The 20,185-nt window shown below is 40.9% G+C and overlaps 1 protein-coding gene across 2 annotated transcripts in view; it reads left to right on the top strand.

Annotated features, from left to right (window-relative positions):
* ralgps2 (Ral GEF with PH domain and SH3 binding motif 2) overlaps positions 1–20,185 on the top strand; it is a 70,907-nt gene that overhangs the window by 14,626 nt on the left and 36,096 nt on the right. For both annotated transcript variants that reach the window (XM_031753796.2, XM_031753797.2), the window contains exons 2-6: positions 6,293–6,397; positions 7,547–7,677; positions 7,946–8,053; positions 8,766–8,816; positions 17,511–17,594. In XM_031753796.2, the coding sequence (XP_031609656.1) occupies positions 7,618–7,677; positions 7,946–8,053; positions 8,766–8,816; positions 17,511–17,594 (303 nt within the window). In that variant the 5' untranslated portion in view covers positions 6,293–6,397; positions 7,547–7,617. The remainder of the gene's footprint in view (positions 1–6,292; positions 6,398–7,546; positions 7,678–7,945; positions 8,054–8,765; positions 8,817–17,510; positions 17,595–20,185) is intronic.

Below are 20,185 nucleotides of genomic sequence, written 5' to 3'. Positions count from 1 at the left end.
AGAGTTGATCAAGCCAACTTATCACCACATGTTGGCTCCAGACAGATGGTTCCTTTCTGCAAAAGGAGTTTATTAGCCACCTGATTTTATTCAGCTCTGAGACTGCCACCACCCACACGTCATCTCCGCTCAGCCCACTGATGTGTCATCATGTCCTTAAGCAAGAATCTGTGGTGGAATGCCTCTCATTGTGATGCACCAGGGTCTGTCACTAAGCTGTGATTGATTGATAATAAATGTCTATCCTGTGAGGCTTTCATACTGACTGAAAATTTGTTCATGCAGCTATCAGATGTTTTTTTTGTCCATGTTGTTACTGATGAGAGTAGAAAGTGGCTAACCTTATTCATATGTGATTTTGCAGATTGTAGTTACAGAAGCTAAGAGGACCATTGTTGAAAAAAGTGAGGGTAACTGTATTGAATAGCATTAAATCATACCATTTTTACCTAAGCATGCTGAACCAGAAACCTTAAACCTTGATAAAATGACCTCTCACTAGTAGCTTAGTGTTAACCCACACCTCCCTTTTTTTTAATTTTTTTTTATTTTTTATTTTTATATCAGGAACACTAATGTGTATATTGCTTAATATAACGATTTCACTCAGCACTTGCGTCTTTACTTGGTGTCCAACAAGAGGTTTCACTCTTGTGCCAGCCCTCAGAGACTCATAGAGGAAGACATAGAGATCATATCAGTTTCCTCTAAGCATTACTCCTCTGACTGACTGCTCTGTTGCCCTGTATTGTTACCATGTCCTTTCCTTGTTAATAGTCCATGCAGGGAATGACCACAGACAAATGTACTGCTGCCAGCTTCTCACTTCCTTTGCTTCCTCTCCCTCCCCGCTTCCTCTCCCAGTTTTTTCTCCCCCCACTCATCTGTCACCATGCTCAGGTCGCCCAGGCCTCAGCAGCAGAGTTGAACTTGGTCCAGGCAGCCTGCCTGCTCCCATTTGGGCCACAAATCAGGCTGAAGTCAGCACACACACACAGATACACTCAAACTGTAGGCCCTTTCCCTGCCCACACGTGACAGCCTGCCGCTCTGAGGCCCTGCCACATGCCGCTACTCACAAGCTTGGCACTCTATCCTCTTCTCGGTTCATTTGATGGATAGTCAGATACAGTGATAAAGACCAGTTGGGCCTTGTATTTGCTTTTGGCAGCTGTAGTTTTTGTAGTATTTCATGATTTCAAAGGTTGGTAAAAGCTAGGTCACTGGAAAATGTTAACTATAGGTGTTATCTAGGTCTGTGAGCGTTGTACCTACAGAGCCTGCCTGTGTCACTGGGGGATGTGCAATGAGAAAAAAACAGAAGACAGCCTGTCTTTAAAGCGTGAGCTCTAATTATCCCCCTCAAAGCTGTAGAGATCAAGCAAGCAGGGGTGAAAGAGCAAGGGAGGAAAGTTTATCCAAAACATTATTTATTTATTTATTTATTTATTTTTGAAAAAAACAAAAAAACAAAACAACAACACTGGCTTAGAATTAGGTTTAGATGTCTGACATGTACCCCCCCAAAACAAAAACCCGATCAGCTGAGCAGAATCACAATCAGCTGACGGCCATAAAAATGTTTAGCCAACTGAAAGACTTGTTGAAGGCATTTAATTGTACGTACAGAGGGTAATGACTTTATATTGTGATATATTCATTATAATTCAGAAATAATTTTTATATGGACAGTTGTCTTGAATACCTTTTGTTACCTGATATAAAATACACTTTTTGTGTTGTTGCTGATGAAACTATATTGGCCTTTTTTAAAATTCAGACACTGCACACGGATTGGGGCGGTGGGGGATTTGACTCAAATAAGGCTAAAAGTTTAAATGTTTTGAAAAAGTGCAGGTTTATTTACAAGTGTAAAATTGATCATGATTTTTTTGTGCTTCATCTCCTACCTTTTTAAGACCCTCTTTGTCCTCGGCTGTCTATCTTTCCACTACATCACGGTAATTTCCCGTCACAAATAGAGCCAGATGCTCATAAAATGATGGCCCACTACAGTAGATGGTACATTGCTGTTAATTCACTGGCTGTGGAAAATCTGTGGTGTCACTGGGTTCGTTGCCTATTGATTTTCTGAAAAAAACAAACAAAAAAAACAAAACAAAAAAAAACATGCTTTTGTTAGATGGTACGGCACCATTAAACTATTTTCTTTTTGTTTGCATTATATTGCTATAATAAATCAGATACATGCAGGGGGAATTGTCTGGAAGAGTGGCTGTATTTGGGGTATAGAATTATCTTCTCACTTCCTCTTGTGCGAACTTAATAAAAACTGTATCGACCGAGCAACGGGAATACCGCATGCTGTAATAGCAAACTGGGGAATTACTCAAAAGTATAGCTTGTGTGTGTGTGTGTGTGTGTGTGTGTGTCATAAAATGCAGAAACTCCCTGCACCCCTGACTGGTGTTTAAAATTTCAGTGGATAGAGAACTTTGCTTTTATGTTCACATCAAAGTGTAATTGTAGTGTTATGACAGTTTTTGGTCCTCCTGTTCCTATAAATGTTTTCCCTTATCCACTTCTGCTGGTCTAAACTGCCATGGCGTTACCACTGTCCCATTATTGACCTTCATGAAGGGCTGAACATCACTGGCATGTTAAGTGATCATGTGAAGGGGCTGTTAGTCGTGTTCCCTCGACAACACACACAGACATTATTGTCCCTCCGCAGGCATTGTCACTAACTTCTGCTTATACAGCCAACCTGCTGAGTGAAAGCAGTGTATATCGATCCATGGCGACACGCTGCTGTAATGCATGTGTGAGAGTGTGTGTGAGTGTGTGTGAGAGAGAGAGAGAGAGAGAGAGAGGGAGATCGTCCGGGCCTCTCTTAGCTCCAGATCAATACTGTCCTGCTGTCCCCCAGCAGGCTTGATGAGAGCCCAGAGAAAGCGAGACCAACCTCGATTCAGTCTTCCATGGCATTACGTTAAATGAAATGCCACCAACAAGCTCTCTGGTGATTAGCAAGCTTCACAAAATGCATGAGCAAAATTAAAAGTAACACTTTCTCTGTTTCTGTAAAGCAGTAGTGAACAGGAAGTACAGTCATGTAAGAAGTCTGGAGGCAAGACGGAAGACAAGCTTTGCACTTGATGTGTGTGCTCGGCTGCAGATGGTCTGCAATAGGAGTTTATGAGGATATGCGATTTTGAGGAGTGACTATAAGTAATCAAGAAGGCTGACAAGATATTACTTATAATATTTTAAAACTATACTGCAGCAAGAACTCAGCCATAGAGCTATTTCATGTAATAATTTATATAACTTCCATTGCTAAGTGCTGCTGTATTTTTGAGTAGTTGTTATGTTACTCTGTTATTTGTCAAAGCATATTTGCTTTTGTATAATTTGCCCTGTTGTTGATGCCATATTATGCTGCTTTTTATAGCTTCTTTTTAATGTTTAGATTATTTGAGTGAATTTAAAAATACAGGTCGTAGGTCCTGCGGTTTTATGTCTTAAAATTTGAATGTGCAGTGAAGTGTTTCATCTAGAGATTTACCCACTCAGAATATTTTCTTTTCATATGGTAAAGAGGCCTATGACAATATCTGAATGGTGGAGGGATAATTTGCCTGAGAGTTTAAACTCGGACGGCATGAATGGTATGTATGCGCACTGTGTACTAAAGAGAAGGAGACAGCAGCACAGCTTAATGGGCTGTCACATCCCTCAGTACACACCTCAACACACTGACCCACTTTGGCTCTCTGACTTTGGCGCATCTGCGGCATGCTTTTCAAACGCATCAAGCCCCACTTCTGCTAGGCAGAGCAGAAAGCACGTCTGTACTGTGCATGTAGACCGTGACGAAGAAGAGGTACTGCAGTTTTTATTATAAAGCACAGCGGAGGAGAAAAAGACTTGTTTTCAAATGATTGTGCGCTTCAGAGGAAATGCTTCCATTATTGTTTGCTAATAAGACCTCCCTTAGAGAGAGACACACACACATTTAATGTTTAATAGTGAGAACAAATTGAGAAACGATGCTTGGCTTGCAGGACTGTTGGGTGTCAAAGAAAAGGCCTTTAGTTCTTTAGACGGGGACTGGCAGGGTTGGCTCAGCGTTTCTGTTAACACTAAATGCTACACAAGTCTCGTGTGATCCTTTATTCAGTCTCACAGCTTGTGACCTTTCCTCGATCACACAGATCTGTGTCGGTCCTGCACTCCCTCTTTTTATTCTTGGACTTCACTAAAGTAGCTTTGCATGATTGTTCAAAAGAACTTTTTTTTTTTAATCTTACCTTGAGTGGCCCCTCAGTTTATCCGTGGTCTGAAACGAGCCTTTATAGCCCTGTCCCTATGATAGTTTGCACCTTACAATGAGAAGAAGAAAGTAAACATACATACGACACAAGTAAATAGGACACATATGTGAGTCTAAGCACTCTCTGCATGGAGTATTTTAATGCCAGGTGTTTACTGTTTCCATGATGCTGGGCCATCTGGGATGCACTGCTACAGATTTGTCATGGGCGTCTTACACAATACATCTTACATCTAGAGCAGTTCCATGGGCGTATGGGTACTGTAACAGAGTTACAGCCACCCCTATGTATATATCATATTTTCACCAGATCAAGACGTGGAACTTTCCATGCTTCTAACGAATGACTGACTAAAATGATCTGATTATCAATAGTTGATAAATTTTCATTTCTCACTCCACTCCCACAAACTATCACGTGCAGCGCAAACCCTCAGATTTATTTATCTTAGAGTATGTTTGCATTTCTTACTAATCTGCGCTTCCAGCTTGAAGATATAATGCTGCCATAAAATAAGGTTGAGGTGAGGATTAAAAGGACAGGAGATGAGCAGTTTAAGGAGGACCTAGGACATGTCAAATGGAGGTCATGGAAGACCTGTTTTCATGGCTGCTGGAGGTAGGAATGTAAAAGGTCAGTGCACGATGTGGAATGCTTTGTCACGTGCACAGATACGCTGGCATGTGCATGACGACAACACACACAAAAACACTCGCTAATACATATTATGCCCTTCAGTACTGATGCAGCCTGGGTCTTTTGTGTGTGAACTGCAGTGTGTGAATGTCAGAAGGTAGTCTGGAATTCAGTGAATACAAGGAGGGAGAGGCAGCCAATTCACAGAGCGAAGTCTGAATCAACGCCACTTGCTATGCAGTATTATGAGTCACATTTAGCTTAACGACACGTCCTCTCCTACAAGCTCCAACACGAGTAGTTCTACTTTCTGTCACTCTTCCTCTGTTATTGTTCTCTTCCTCTTCTTATTCCAGTCGTGCCCTCTGCAAGGCTTATACTTGTGATATTGAGACGTCAGCCCGTCTTGTTCCCAGACACACACCTGTACCTTATTAGTGCACACATGTTTTTCTGCCAGCTGACATTATAAACATTCCCTGGGCTTGAACCTCAGAAAGCCCAGCATTATGACACGCCTATGTGGAGTTATGTCACCAAACACAGCACATTTCAGCTCAGCTGACTGTCAGGTGTGTCAGACACAAGGACATTTATATCAGGAGCACCAGCTAGTTAGGATTGGATAGGGAAAGGCAATGACTCAGAAGTGATTCTTAATAGCAGGAGGTGTGAATGTCGGAAGAAGCTGTAAAACTAGATGTAAACTAGCTAGGATGGTTATGGTTAAGCTCTTCTAACAGAAAAAAATGAGCGACAGCAGATGAGCAGAAACCTGCTGTTGTCAGAGGCTGTTTACACTGCTCTTGGTTGATAACACTTTGACTATAACACGCCGAGGACAGATGTGAGCGCTTGTTAAAGCTGTGTACACAGATGCTATTTCTGTCTTCCTAGCACAGAGATGTTTGTATTTATTTTTATTTTTAACGGGCTGTGTGAAGCAGGGGGGAAAAAAACAAAACCCAAGTGAGACAAACATTCATTGTCTTATTTATTTGATTTTATGTATTTATTTGGGGTCATGTCTTTATAGGCTTATGTTAGCCAAAGTTCGAAGTTTATTTTGGATCGTGGAAATCTTAATGTAGTGTTAGGGAAAGGTAACAAACAGAAATACTGACTATCATTATAACCTGGAGGGAATAGGAGATATACCATGTTCCACAGTCTAGCACATGCTTTTATTCCTGGTCGTAGTGAGACACCTACTGGCTGGTGTGAGTTATGGAAAGTGTCTGGAGGCACAGAGGTAGACAGGATTTCAACTGTGTGGGTTTTTACTCATGTTCAGAACAATCATGTTGCTTTTTGTTCTTTTCCCCCTTTTTTCTTTTGTTCCTTTCATTGACACACAGACAGCAGAGACCAGCCTTGGAGAACGATAAAACTCGATAGACAAACGAAAACAGAACAACAGCCTAACTTCACTTCAAGCATTATGTACATCTGACACCCATCTGGTAAGTGTGGCTTTTTTTCCTTTAAAGAATGTCTAGCTTTTTAAGTTGCCTGAGGATCAACTTAATTTCTTATTTTATTAAGTCTATGAAAACGTAGATTGATGCTTAACTATCCTACATCTGTAATTATAAGATAATTACAGATGTAGGATTTTTATATACAGCAGACTCAGACTTGTAAACACAGGCCAGCTATTGCTTCCTGGAGGATTATGCACTTTGTCAAACAATGTGAGGATAGTTTACATGATATGCCGGCGTTTGCCGGTATATCTGTCTTGTCTTGGCAGAACTGTATAAGGAAGTTAATGGAACAGGCCACTGGATGAAAAGACAAACAAGTAGGCAGTCAGGCGTTCACACACCTGCTGGCCTCTGCTGGCCTTCAGTATTCTGAGCAGCTCCTTATTTTTCATTATTGCTTCCCAGTGTGCTTTTGGCTAATAATGGTCTCCAAGGTGTTTTTAGTGCTGAGCAGACAAGAATATTAAATTGTGCTAGAATATTAATACGATATCACTCGGTGATGTCTGTACGAGGATTAGATTGTCTCCAGTTTAATATTTACAATTCATATTATTATTAAACGCTTAAATAACCCCTTTACACACGCGCGCGCACACACACACGTTTACATAGTTCTGTGTAGGTTGAAAATAAAAGTGTAGAATGGATTTAAGACTTTAGAACAATGCATAGAGAAAACAACAGGAAAGACAAATGTTTGGTAGCAAATCTGGCCTGGATGGGAGCCAGTGAATTGGTCGGGTAAGCTGTTTACACTCACGGACCACAAGCCCCTTTCACAGAAGATCTTTTCCTAATGCTCACCTTAATCTCCTTCTGTCCTGTCTTTCCTCAAGCGTAGTAAAGGCAGACTGTAAATGTGCACATCCATATGGTGTGCACAGGCATTCTGGACCAATAGCTGAACCTCACAACCATTTAACCAGCATTTCTTTACATCATAACTAATTTTGAGAGGGTACATTTTTCCTTGTAGTTGCAACAGTATGTCTAAATCAACCCATTTCAGCCAGTAGATGGTGCTCTGTTTGCAAGATGAGCAGTTTGAATGCTTCTATTAATGATCAGGATATCGTGCGCAGTTTACTCACTGTCATACATTTTGTATGTGTTTTCTGTCAGAGGGCCGGGCGGGCTTTGCTGTAGCTGAGGATGATGAATGGTCTCCTGCATTAGAGCTAGATGGTGTGGGAATGATGGACCTCCCTAATGGCCAATCCAGTATCTCCACCAGTGCTGCCACAGTCTCTGAGGTAAGGCCTCATCCACGTCAATGTTTTAAAATGCAGCTGTGTATACTTCAACTATGAAGGTTTTCATGTATAACTATTATATATTGGTATTAGTTAGCTGACATATTAAATAATAACATTCTAATATATTATGTTTTAGTTTTTCTTGGTGTTCATTTTACAAATCTCAAAACCTTACCAGCATCACCACTCTTCTTCATTTGGTAATCCAATTCTCAGAAGCCCAGCCATCAGATTGTTTGTATGTTTCTGTGTGTGTGACTTCCAGAAGAGCAGCAGCTCAGAATCTCTCAGTGATAAGGGATCTTCAGAGCTGAAGAAGAGTTTTGACGCAGTTGTGTTCGATGTGCTGAAGGTCACTCCTGAGGAATATGCAGTAAGTGAATTTTCTGTGTTTCTGTTACAATCTCTTCTTTTCTGATTAACCTGCACAAATAAGGGGTTATAAACGTGCATATAAGCAAAAATATGATGTGCTGACTTAAGACAGTAGGAGATGGGGTGATGGAGGGGGAAATGGGGTCAGAGTTTGCATCAGTAATAATTGATGATGTCTGGCAGTGGTAAGCAGCTGCTGACAGTTCCCTTTGCTGCCTCTGCCCCATTTTCAGCGACTTTTCAGTGTCATCTCTGGAAAAATAATAATAAAACAAAAAGAAACTCAGAACAAAGTCACATTTTTGTCGAACTAGCTTTATCTTACAGGATTTTCACATGAAAGGAACATAATTTTTTGAACGTCTGCAAAGTTTCTCTTTTATTAATACTTGTGCTTGTGTCTTGTTGTGTCCCATTCCACCACAAGAGGTCACTCTTGGTCTTATTTAATCAATCCCTGATATATTAATGTCTTTCAAGGTGGTGTTAGGCATTATCACAAGCCCAATTTAAAAAAACCAAAAAAAACAACAACAACAAAAAACACAAGAAAAATCAGCATTTCAGTTGTTGAATTGTTATTACATCAACCTTACAACCTTCTTTATAGCAACATGGAATTTATAGGAAATGATACAAACATTAGTTTATATAAATATTTCAATTTGAGCAAAGTATATCTAACAGGTGCCTTTTTTGCTCTCCTTCAGGGCCAGATTACACTCATGGATGCTCCTGTGTTCAAAGCCATCCAGCCAGAGGTGAGCAGTTAATGTGGAGAGGAAAAACGATGTTAACGGAATGACAATTATTTAAACTGAGTGGGAGGACTCAAGGGAACGTTTCACCTTACTGATGAGCAACTTTCAGTCCTTTGGGGCATTTGAAATCTTTAAAAACACACTTTCTCACATATATTGTTGAAAATGTAAGACTGCACTCTCTGTCAGCGTTTTAATTTATCCAAGTTGGCTAACATGCTCAGTGCCACAAATTTGCTTAAAGGGTCCAGTTTACTTGGCTTTTATAACTTCGGGAGACACTTGGGTGCCTTGTTCAACAAATGAACTTGTGCCCTTTGTTGTTTATAATAAATAGCTTAATCTTAGACTTTAGCATTGTCGTATTTGGTTTCTGACATTCACTTAGTTTAGAATAGCAATTTGAAAAAAGGTGCATCAAAACTAACGGTGGTTATTTAAGTGAAAATTGAAGACAATAGACAGGTTTCTCAGAGGGGTGTGGCAGCTGGATCAGTTGTATTCAAAGCCAACCAAAAATGAGCACACAAACACAACATGAATGTGCTAATTTTATTCACTGAAAGATAGAAATATTACTTCATCACAGATAGAGAGCTCAGTGAGTTAAAAACCCTGTAGTAGTGACCTCTTAACCGCTTCTTAGGAAGAGAGGCTGGTATTTAACCAGTATTTCTAGTGGATGACTGGAAAAAAGTAGTCTACTAACAAATCCAGGAGATTCGTGCCATTAACAGAAGGGTGTTTATAAAGAGATGACTGAGATAAAGAAAAAGACTATTTATTAAACCCGTGATAAAAAGGCTAGTCATAATATTCAAATTTGTCGATATTTTTTTGCCTAATTTGGAGTCAGACACTTGGCCAGTGTGCAGTCAGTATATTCCAAGGAGCAGCAGTATTCCTGTCATCAGTCATGCTCTTGCCTCTGGTTTGCATTTTCATGTTGTTTGGGGTCACTGGCCTGTTGCAATATCAGTCCCTCTCTACAAAATAGATCCAGGGAGTGCTGATTGTCATGGGCTTTCCTCCACAGTTGCCTGACCACAAACTTGTTGGATTTTATGGAGCACTTAAACTCAGACTGCCAAGCGCTTTGGGTCATGGTCAGATCATGCTGGGATAACATGGGTTATTAGGTTTTGTGCAAACTTGAATCCGTGTAAGTTCAAGTGAAAACTGTCATCAAGGAAAAGGGGACAGAGCAAATTTGAACTCGGTGTACAATTTTAGAAAAATTTTAAAGCGTATTATTTGTTATGATAAACTGATTAATAAATTAAAAATGAACGTAGGAAAATTGCGGTGGTGGCCAAGGTCAATTTCTCCATTGGTGCCCCCAGACTTTTAAACCACATTATACATTAGGAATCCCCCCATGCCATGTTTTTGCTTTTCCCCTTCATACATAAGGTACATGTGGTTTATGTCTAACTGTCATGTTTTGCAATAGTAAGCCACTGTGATCACAGCTCCCACGCTTTGTCATATGTCAGTTATGCGAAAAAAGGCCATCTGTATCTCACGTATTCTTGCACACCAGTTCTGTTGTGTAAGATAGACCTCATGCTTCGCCCCTGTTGGCTGTTAGGCCCTTTCCTGACAGCATTCATGGATAACCCATGTTTAAGGTTGACCGCAGTGATCTTATAAAAACTGCATACAGACCACAAGCACATTGTACCGTGGCTTAGTCTGACTCCTGCTGCTGCATATGTGCAACATTTGCATTTCTAACAGCTCATAACCTTTCTGGCCTGATATCAAGCCACGTTTTAATGAATTAGGCTTCATATAGTACAACATGCCCTTTTGAGTCTTGCAAATAGTTTGTGTTTGAGCAGTGGAAAAAGGGAAAAGAACAGAGACGGAAGTTCCTTAGTAGCAGCAGGCTTTGTCTGTCTTGTTTGGTTTGTTGTGAAGTACCTTGCAGACTGACGTGAAGTGGGAACGAAGGGAAAGTGAACTAGAGGGGACATTTGGAAAGGAGCCACTGCCCTGATTGAAGGGGCGTGCTGAGAGGGTGATGAATGCTGTAGTCTGGAGGGAGAGAGGGAGCTGAGTGTACCATATGTAGAGTGACCCAGCAGGATCTTGGCAGGTGGTAGAGTGGACTAGTAAGGCTTTTTATGCTCTCACTGTGCTTTTGTTTCAGGAAACTTGCTGAAAAAAAATGTACATGGCCAAGCCTGAACAGAACTGCGAGTTTCCAGTGCTGTCAACCTTCCTTCCCCTCCTCACAGACACATGATGGAGGAAAAAAAACAAGCGTGTGTGTTCAGGCACTCCTGCCAATTCGCTCTGTTCACTAGCCAAATAGGAAACTGTTAAATTACTTTTTTTTTCTTAAGTTGTGTAATCTTGCCTTTTTTTTTTTCTTTCTTTTCTTTTTTTCCCCCCAAACCTACGCTCCTCAGAAAATTAAAGGAAAACGTTTTAATCGATGTATAGCATGAACTCAGTTAAACATCTGGGATATTGATCTGGTCAGTTAAGTAGCAGAGGGGGTTGTTAATTTGTTTCAACTGTTTTGGTGTTAATGAAATTAACAACAGGTCCACTAGACACAACACCCAAAAAAGGAATGGCTTTATGGGTGGAGGCCACTATCATTTTTTTCCCTTCTCATCTATTCTGAGTGTTCACTAGTTTTGCATTCGGCTAGCGTCAGTGTCACGAGGCGCTCAGGTACTCCAGCCCCCCAGGATGGCAAATCAATATTCGGTTTATCGCCAGGTTTGCCGTGTCTGAGCTGGACAGGTCTGTAGAAGGTCAAAACCCATCAGTGGGACGGTATTTGCTCCTTTGTTCAATGAGGAACAGGATGAGCTCTACAAAATGACCTCTAGCAGGGCACTGCATGCTGTACATGCCTGTCTGCACTAATTACTGGATCTCATCTGCCCTTAAACTTACATTTCCTTTTGAGGAACAGGACGGAGTTGAAAAGAGCTAAATTTGGCAAGCGATGACTCAGTACTGCATGACGGCTTAATGACCTATGCCACAATTCCAGTAATTTGGAGTAAAGGTTCTACCTGAAATGTCTCAGGATGTAGATTCTGAAAACAGTTGTTTACATTCTGGTTCGTAACCACAGACCCAGCTCTCTTATCTCATCATCCGTCATTAAGTGATTCTCAGTGGGTCAGTTTGACCCAGACCTCCTTTTAACTTGATGTTTTCTCCTTGGCCCTTTTTATTTAATCTCCTATAGATGTCTTTATGGCAGATTTACTTTAGATAATCCAAGCTTGTCCAATAGAAGTTTCAAGGTTGAGCTGCTCTGTTCTTCCAGTCCTGCACTTAATTAACTAATAACTTCCCCAACTACATGAAATGGCTGAAATGACCATAAAGTAGCTGTGACTTGACCTTTTGGTGTTTTTGTTCTAGCTTTTTCTCTTTCCTCTCTCCATAAACACATCATAACTGTCTTAACATAATAATGTGAGCGCTTATGTGAGACAGGAGGCCACAGAGAGAAAGTTGCATGCATACATGACACACAAACAGATATTCTGGCATGACCTTGCAATATTTGCCCCAGACAAGATTATAGCAGAACAGAGCTTCTCAGTAATTTGAGTATTTCAGTCATGACTTGAAGCATATTTATGGAGAGGAGCCTAAGAGGTATAGCCAAGTCATCTGGATGAAGAAGAAAAGATAAGTCACAATAGCAATAAAAGATTACACGGGACCCGTGGATATATACAGCAAAAATGGTGTGGAGAGATGCTATAATGTCTGGCCAGCCCCTTTGAACAGGAAACAGTTTATTCTATTTATCTTTTGATTGGAAAAGTACGTGAGAGTCAGGTTTAAGAGATCAGAGTTGAACATGTCAGTCCTTCACAGCAGACTTTAGAGACAAACACAGAATCTAAACACATCTGCTTCTTATGATGCGTAAGTGACAGCTCATAAACCTCTGCCAGACCTGAGGGTTGTTGTAATTTACTTCCACTACGTAATGGACCCTCATCAATGCAATGGCATTTATTTTTTTTAAACTGGAAAGTGCAAAGAGAAATTAACAGAGCTTGAGAGCATTGTCAGTGTCTTTGTGCTCAGTTTGGAGCACAGGTATAAATAATGGAAACACCAGAAGATATTTATTTTTTTGATGGTAAAATAATCTATACTGCACACCAGACTGATCTACAACCCCCAAATGAATTTCTGTTATGTTCCTTGGCTGTTGGTTTGCCATTAAAATGACAAGATGGATCACAGAGAGAGCGGGAGGAATGAATGTGGGGGTCTTGTAACAAATCTTTTTCTCTCATTTGAAGTATTGACTACTAATGGATTTTAGCCTTGGCTGGTGTTTATTGTTTGAACTGGAATGTATAGCTGCTTGCTGTATGGTTGATCAGCTGACAAAAAGGGGGGGGGAAGTAAAATAAAAAAAGGTAAATTATAGTTGAATTTAGGTGAAATAAAACGACAGTGGCTGACTTTTTCACCCTTCCTTTTCTCAGTTTTTCAGTCCCAGCAGGGTATTTCTAATTTCATAATCAGATCTCCAGCTGGATATTATGAAATAAAAGCTGAGGGGAAAAACTAGTTGAGTGATGCAGAGGGGATTGAGAGGGAGAGGGTTGCCTTTTTGTTTTTAACACACAGTCATGACAACAGCCAAGTACGTAATTTTGTGGCTTTGGCTGGCAGGTTTTGCTCCAACTCTCAGGGAACTATCAGATTGCATTTTACGTACCGCTGAAAAGTATGTCAGATCCTCACGTCTGAGAACCCAGAGCAGAAATCCTCAGAACAGGCTGACTTGTAGTTGGACCAAAGTAATGTTTGTCTTTCTCAGGCCTATCTTGGCTTAGTCTCTTCCAGCACTGGATTTCAGATAAAGAAACATTTTCTAAAACGTTTTCCCCCCTTTTTGCTGTCCATACAGTTACAACTATAACAGAAGCATCACGTAAAGGTTTCTGTAGGCCCCTGTAGATCTGCACAGGACTAATGTAGAGATTAAACTTCAATTGCTGCACAACCGGGGGGAATCTTTGTTACACTGCAGCCTGTCAGCATGATGATCTGGACATGTTGATCACAGTGAAAGCTGGAGAAAATAATGCTTTGGTAGTAGAGACAGAAAAACCACATGGACAGAGTTTTCCATTGTCAGAGATGATTTAGTCCAGTCTCACTGCAATATGGTCTTAATTATATTTGATTTTTGTGTAAGCATATATCATCTTTAACAAATGCAGTTTGATGTCTTCTTTATAGCAACATTGCTTCTTCTGGTTTGACTATAATAAAGCATAAAATGCATGTACTGAATTACGTAAATAAACGTACTTTTAGAAAAGTAATTCTTTCCATGGTGTGTGCACAGCCAGGTAATGGGGGCCGCTGCTGCTGGCTTGAGTTCCTGCCAAGTCTATAGTTCATGACTGTTTGAGATGAAGGTATTTTAAATTTTTTGTCTTAAGACAACAGAAACAAAATGGCAAATCAATAAATCAGTAGATCCTAAATTATCGATAGGCACACAGACAACCAGAGTCCAGTATCAGCCCTCCTGTCACTTAAACGCTTATTTCTACAGTCTCCTCTCTACTTTTATCAAGATTCATTTCAGTTTCACTGCCTCCCCTATCTCTTCTTTCCGTTCTGTTTCTCATCTTCATCAGCTCTTCCTTTCTTGGCCTGTGGGCTTTAACTGTTTCCTTGCATCTTGACACAGGTTTCCATTAACAGAGTAGATAAAAATAAAAAAAGGAAGTGCTGTGATGGCTCACACGAGCGCATCGCAAATGGTGGCCTTGCTGCAGCTTATCGTTTTATTTAGCTTTTGCTAAACAAACCAAGTCAAACTTTGGTGATTATGAAGATGTATATAGTCCGTTTTTTTTTTTTTTTTTTTTTTTTTTTTTTTTAAGAAGTCTTAAGATTGTGTAAAGTTTTGTTGTGGCTGATGATGGTGTCTAATTTATTTTAATGTCTTTGGTTGACAAATGCCCTTTAAACCACCTCGGCTATTGTTTGTCACTTGTAGGTCATATAATCAATTGTTCAGCCAGAGGTGACATCAGATTTCTTTAACAGCTCTTACTTTAAGTGTACAGACCCAACAATGTAAATGTATCCGGCTCCTATCAGCCCCACGGGACTGTGCTTTAATGAAAATGCTGCTCAGCCAGACCAACATGTGGAAACGACAGGCTGTCTGTGGTTTGGCGTAGCAGACGGTTTTTTCTTTTTCTTTTATTGCACTCTTTTACTGCAGAATTTTAAACCCTCTCTTTACCAGAGCTGCTTTGTGAAAGCCCTTCTCCAAACACTCAACTGTTGTCAGAGTTTGTGGTGCCTTAGTGTGAAATGAGGCTATAAAGGACCTAGGAAAAATAAAGGAAATAAAATCCTAATGGTCTCATATGAGGAAACTGGACTTAAATGATTTCAAACATGGATGGGTGGTTAAATTAGAAGACTACCCCAGGTGGTTTAGTGATGAAGGTTTAGTACAAGTTGTTTAAATTTTGTAGCTTTCCTGAGTGACGACAAAACTCCAAAGTCTGTCTGTATGCCCCTTTTCAGGTGTTCAGCCTACCTGGGTGGGCAAGTGGTGGTTTGAGCACACTAACGTTGCCACTTCCTAACTGTGTTTGTTTTAGGAGTCATCACCAAAGTTATGTGGAAGTGAAGGAGAGAAAAATGATTGGCATTATGGCAGGACAAAAGGAAGCAATTATTTGAAAAGGACTGATGTAAAATAAACAATTAGGGCACTATTTTAGCTGTATCCTGTGACAGGGACGGCACAGTTAAACACCGGAGTCCCCGCGTGGTCTAATAAAACCTTGTGGGAAGATGCTGTGTTAAGGTTTCTGCAGTGTTTTATTTTACAGTCTCACTGCTGTGCCTGCATCTTCGCTCCATTGCACTCCTTTTTCCTTTACTCGTATCCTCATCCTGACTCAGGCAAAATGGATCCCAAGCATCACCTCGCCCACGCACGAGTGTCTGCTTTTAACATCTGTATTTGATATGTTGTATCTTTGCTCCCACTGGCGGCTTCAGCTTGGAGACTCACCGCTGAATGAGCACAGCTTCTCTTTAGAAGTAGACACGGTGATACGGTCCAGTTCAGGGAGCTGCGAGCAGTTGGGTGGAGATTGCTACTTCCAGACAGTCTGACTGCCTCACTGGGGGTATTGTGTGGGGGAGCAGCAGTCTCATTCAGCTGCTTATATTGTAGCCTAAGTCAGCCATGCTGGCAGGGATTAGCAGGAGAGCTTGCACAACATTTTTCCTACTGTTATGTCAGTGTCCCTGGATTGTGGACAGCCTGCAGGGGCCATACGAGGGCCCAGGTTCCTGTTGCAGTGCAGTGTGTGGTCTCCAGCTTTACCTAACCGCTGAGGACATCAGCTGAAAGCCACGCTCACTCTGGCCTGGTATTCAGAAAGAAATTAGTCTTTTAGGAGGGGATTTTCTGTGTTTACCTTCCAAAAATCACATTTTTTTTTTCTTTCGATAACGTGTACTCTAATTATTTTCCAAAGCAGCTGAAGCTGCTGCTCCTCTTTGTGCTGAAATGATGAATTGAGAAAGTTTTGACAGAAAATCGGTGAGCAAGCATTTCAGTTGCTCACATTAAAATTATCCACGATGACAAAAGCCAGTCCAGTGCTAATTACATCCTCTTACATGTATGTTCTGGTACTTATTTTTTTTTTCTTTAACTTCTTTACATCATTACTTTTACATTTTAGCGTCTTTCTGTTTTTAAGCTCAGCAAAATGCATTGCTTGTGCTCATTTAAATCCTCAGTGTGCAACAAATGCACCTAAATATCTTAATTTAAATTGTTACCATTGTTCTGTGTTTTGGTTTTGCCACAGCACAACTGCCATCAGTTGGTTGAAGTGAGCATCAGATTTATTTTTAATGACACAAAAAGAGGAAAAATGACTAGAAAAATAATGATTAGAAGCTAACACTTAAGTTTTTTTTCTCTTTTGCTACTTTGTTTTTTTGTCCTGACTGTCCTTGCACCCCTTTACGAAGAATCCTTTTAAGTCTTTGATAAGACTTAAGACTTTGATAATTTATCTGGATTGAGAGGCACACATTTTGCATGACGTTATTCATTTTACACTCATTTGTTGTCAAAGGCAATTGTTTACAGTGTTCTGTCCTCATTCTTCACTGGATCCTTGCGTGCTTGTTGCTAATACCTTCCTTGAGGTGTTGTTTGTCCAATATTGAAAGTGGTGAGTTAAGAACATGGATAAGCCTACCAGCAGGTAATTTGTATCCATCAATTTATTGTTCAGGAGACTAATTATTTTTGAAAATCTGGTTGATTTTGTTGAGGATTCAGCCAGCTGTTTTCTCTGCGGGGGAAATTCCAACAACAATTACTCCTCATCTAGATGAAAAAGTGTATCAGTGGAAAGCGCAGACTTTACTGATGAAGAACATGTTGTTTTGGGCAGCAGTTCATTAATCTGTCCGAACCTTTGCCTCGATCTTGTCTTCAGCGGTTTTCCCGTTCTCGTCTGTGTTCCTCTCCTGTTACGTTGTGCTCCCTACCTCTGATACTCTCCCCACAGTGTGACCCTGACTAGACTGTTAAATACATTGAGTAAAATGCTGGTGTATGCAAAAAAAAGATCTGTGACTCGCTACATAATCTTTATTTCCCCGATTCTGTGATTTCAGGAGCTGTCAAGTTGTGGCTGGAACAAGAAGGAGAAGCACAGCTCTGCTCCAAATGTTGTGGCCTTTACCTGCAGGTTCAACCAGGTGAGACGGGGAACACCATTTACCCTTACTGCCCTTTTAGTTCAAGTCATTCTAAAGCCTCAGCAGAAAAAGAAGGAAAAAAAGGATGAGAAACAGTCCTGCTCTAAGTTTATAGATTTATGTGTCTTGGCTATCAAGGAATGGAGGGAATAAAGTTCTTCTTTCCATCACATCCCCTGCTTTCATTCTTCCATGTACCAAATCATCAACCTTGCTTTCCCAGAGGTGGTTGTTTTAAGCTGTTTGTCATGGCAGCCCTTTATAGTCCCTTATGTCTCCTCCCTGCTAGTGACAGAGTTATATATATATATCATAAATGGTCCCCAGGTGATGCTGCTTTGAGGAAAAGTAGCTTTTTTTTTTTTTTTTTTTCCCCCTTCATTTTTTCTTGTCCTTGGCTTTTCCTTCTTCCTGGCATGCATGGGGTTTTTCATGTGTGCTTGTAGGAGTGCATCTGGCTTGATCCCTCAGTGCCCCGTGACATCATCAAACAGGAAGTTGTTGGTAATGCTTCAAGGGGTAGCAGTGCCCTTTAATCCACTTCCAGTGTTTTTGCCAAATTCCTCTGGGACCCTTTTTACTGCCCTCCAGTACAAATATGAGATTATCTAACTGGAATGCGTTGCTGTGGAAACTTCTCCATGTATAGCACACCCCAAACGGTGATTCAAGATGTTAGCTGCACACACACAGCTGCCGGCAGCCAAGGAAAATGAGCTTTTTGGATAATGGGACCTGGACTGGGAGGACAGAGTCCCAGAAAGCCCCTTTGCTTGAGCTGAACCCATATTCTCTGTCCTCCGGCCTTTGTTTTGTTGGCACTCTGCTTTCGGAGCCAGTGAAGCAGAAAAGAATTGGCCAGCTCATTTAATACAATATGATGAGTGCCCTTTAATCCTTCTTTAGTTTTCTGTAGAGACAAATTGGGACGTTTTTATTCAATAAACAAGGAATCAGACGGTTAATAAAGATGTAATGGTTATGAACCTAAACAAATTAGAATTGTTGTGATTTTTTTTTTTTTTTTTTTCCTTTTTTTCCCCCCCTCCCTAACTCCTCTTTACTATGGAACGGTGACTGGATCCTACCATAATCAGCTGCGGTTCCCATCGTTTGCCAAATCTTCGTCTCCATCCTTTATTTTTCTCTCCTCGGGTCATTAGTTGGTCACTCCACATATCAGCTTATGTTTGGATCTGTCTGCTTCCTCTTATTTATGATTATTGAGATCTTGGGGCCTTGTAGCTCCATCTGGAGGCATTGATACGCTCATAAACACAATCCCAAAAACATCATCGTTGTTTCAAGGCATACCCCATACAGACACGGCCCTGTCTGGGAAGCCCTCTCTCAGGCACACATGAGCACTTTGTGAATGCAACTATCTGGAGCGCTGTTGTCATGAGTGATCTCATCATTGCACAGTTTTTGAGGCCGAAGCAGACACAGGCACATGCTCTGTAATGAACCCCAAAGGGATCGTGATTTTTGGAGCCATGCTCCGTCCAGATTGACCTCAGATATCAAGTTAGACCGCTGAGGAACCTAAATGTGAAGCTACAGCATGCTTTGCTCCCAGATTGGAACCAAATTTAGTCATTTACTGGAAAGTCTTTTCTACTGCACAGATGAGGCAAACGTTAAATGTAACAGGATTTCGGTTTTTCATTTGAAAGTGGGTGCTGCTTCTTTATGGGAGGTCATTTCCTCAAAGCAGTAGATGAATATTAAAGTGGACGCCAGTGGAGTCGGGGTCCACCATCTGTGCTGTGTGTCTTCTGTCCATTTTCATCATCCTTTTCCATAAAGCTTAATGTGAAACGGTGAGAATTAAAAGCACATGGCTCTGTTTCCTGTCAGTACTACCTCATAGTAATATGTTTATAAGACGGGACAGGGTGAGGGAGAATGAATTTATCTGTTCACTCCTGAGCTCCTCACCTCATCTTTGAAACAAAAACAAAATCTCAGGGCTGTTTCCAGGAAAAGGTCTGCAGAGACAGCTATAGGTTAGGATTTATGCACAGCCTGGCTGTTTAAAAGCACTGTGAAGCTGCCGCACACACACACTTAATTTGTAGATGGACACACACAGAGGAATGTTGACCACATAGGCAAAGCCAGTTAATGTGCAAGTGGAAAAGTCAGAAAGTAATTCGGAAACTGAAAGAGATGAAGAGTTGTGTTTCGTAGGGATGGTCAGTCTTCCTCTCTTATCAGAACACAATGTGCAGACAGCTGTTGGCTTTGAAGCCCTTAGAGCCCTGTGGCGTTGAAGCTAACTTTCCCTCCCTTTACCCCTCTTCTTCTTTTACTCTTCTCCTTTTTCCTCTTTCCATTCTCTTCTTCTCCCAGGAGCTTAAACACTGATTGATTCACTGACTTGTCTCTGTCTGCGTGCATGTGCAATCAGAGCTCTGGTTTGCCAGCGCTCTCCCTAAAGAGACAGGTTTCCGACATCATTCTCAGTCTAGCCAAATACTCTAAACACACGTATTCCCTGTTTCCTCCTACTTTCTTAGCTGAAGTATCAGGAGTTGTGGTGTGTATCTCTTGTGTATCAGCTGGATTTTCCTCTGAACGTCTTGCTT

Source organism: Oreochromis aureus, linkage group 23 (assembly GCF_013358895.1).
Source record: "Oreochromis aureus strain Israel breed Guangdong linkage group 23, ZZ_aureus, whole genome shotgun sequence".
Taxonomy (NCBI): Eukaryota; Metazoa; Chordata; class Actinopteri; order Cichliformes; family Cichlidae; genus Oreochromis; species Oreochromis aureus.
Note: the sequence above shows the minus strand (reverse complement) of the source record. Positions and strands in the feature narration are given on the sequence as shown.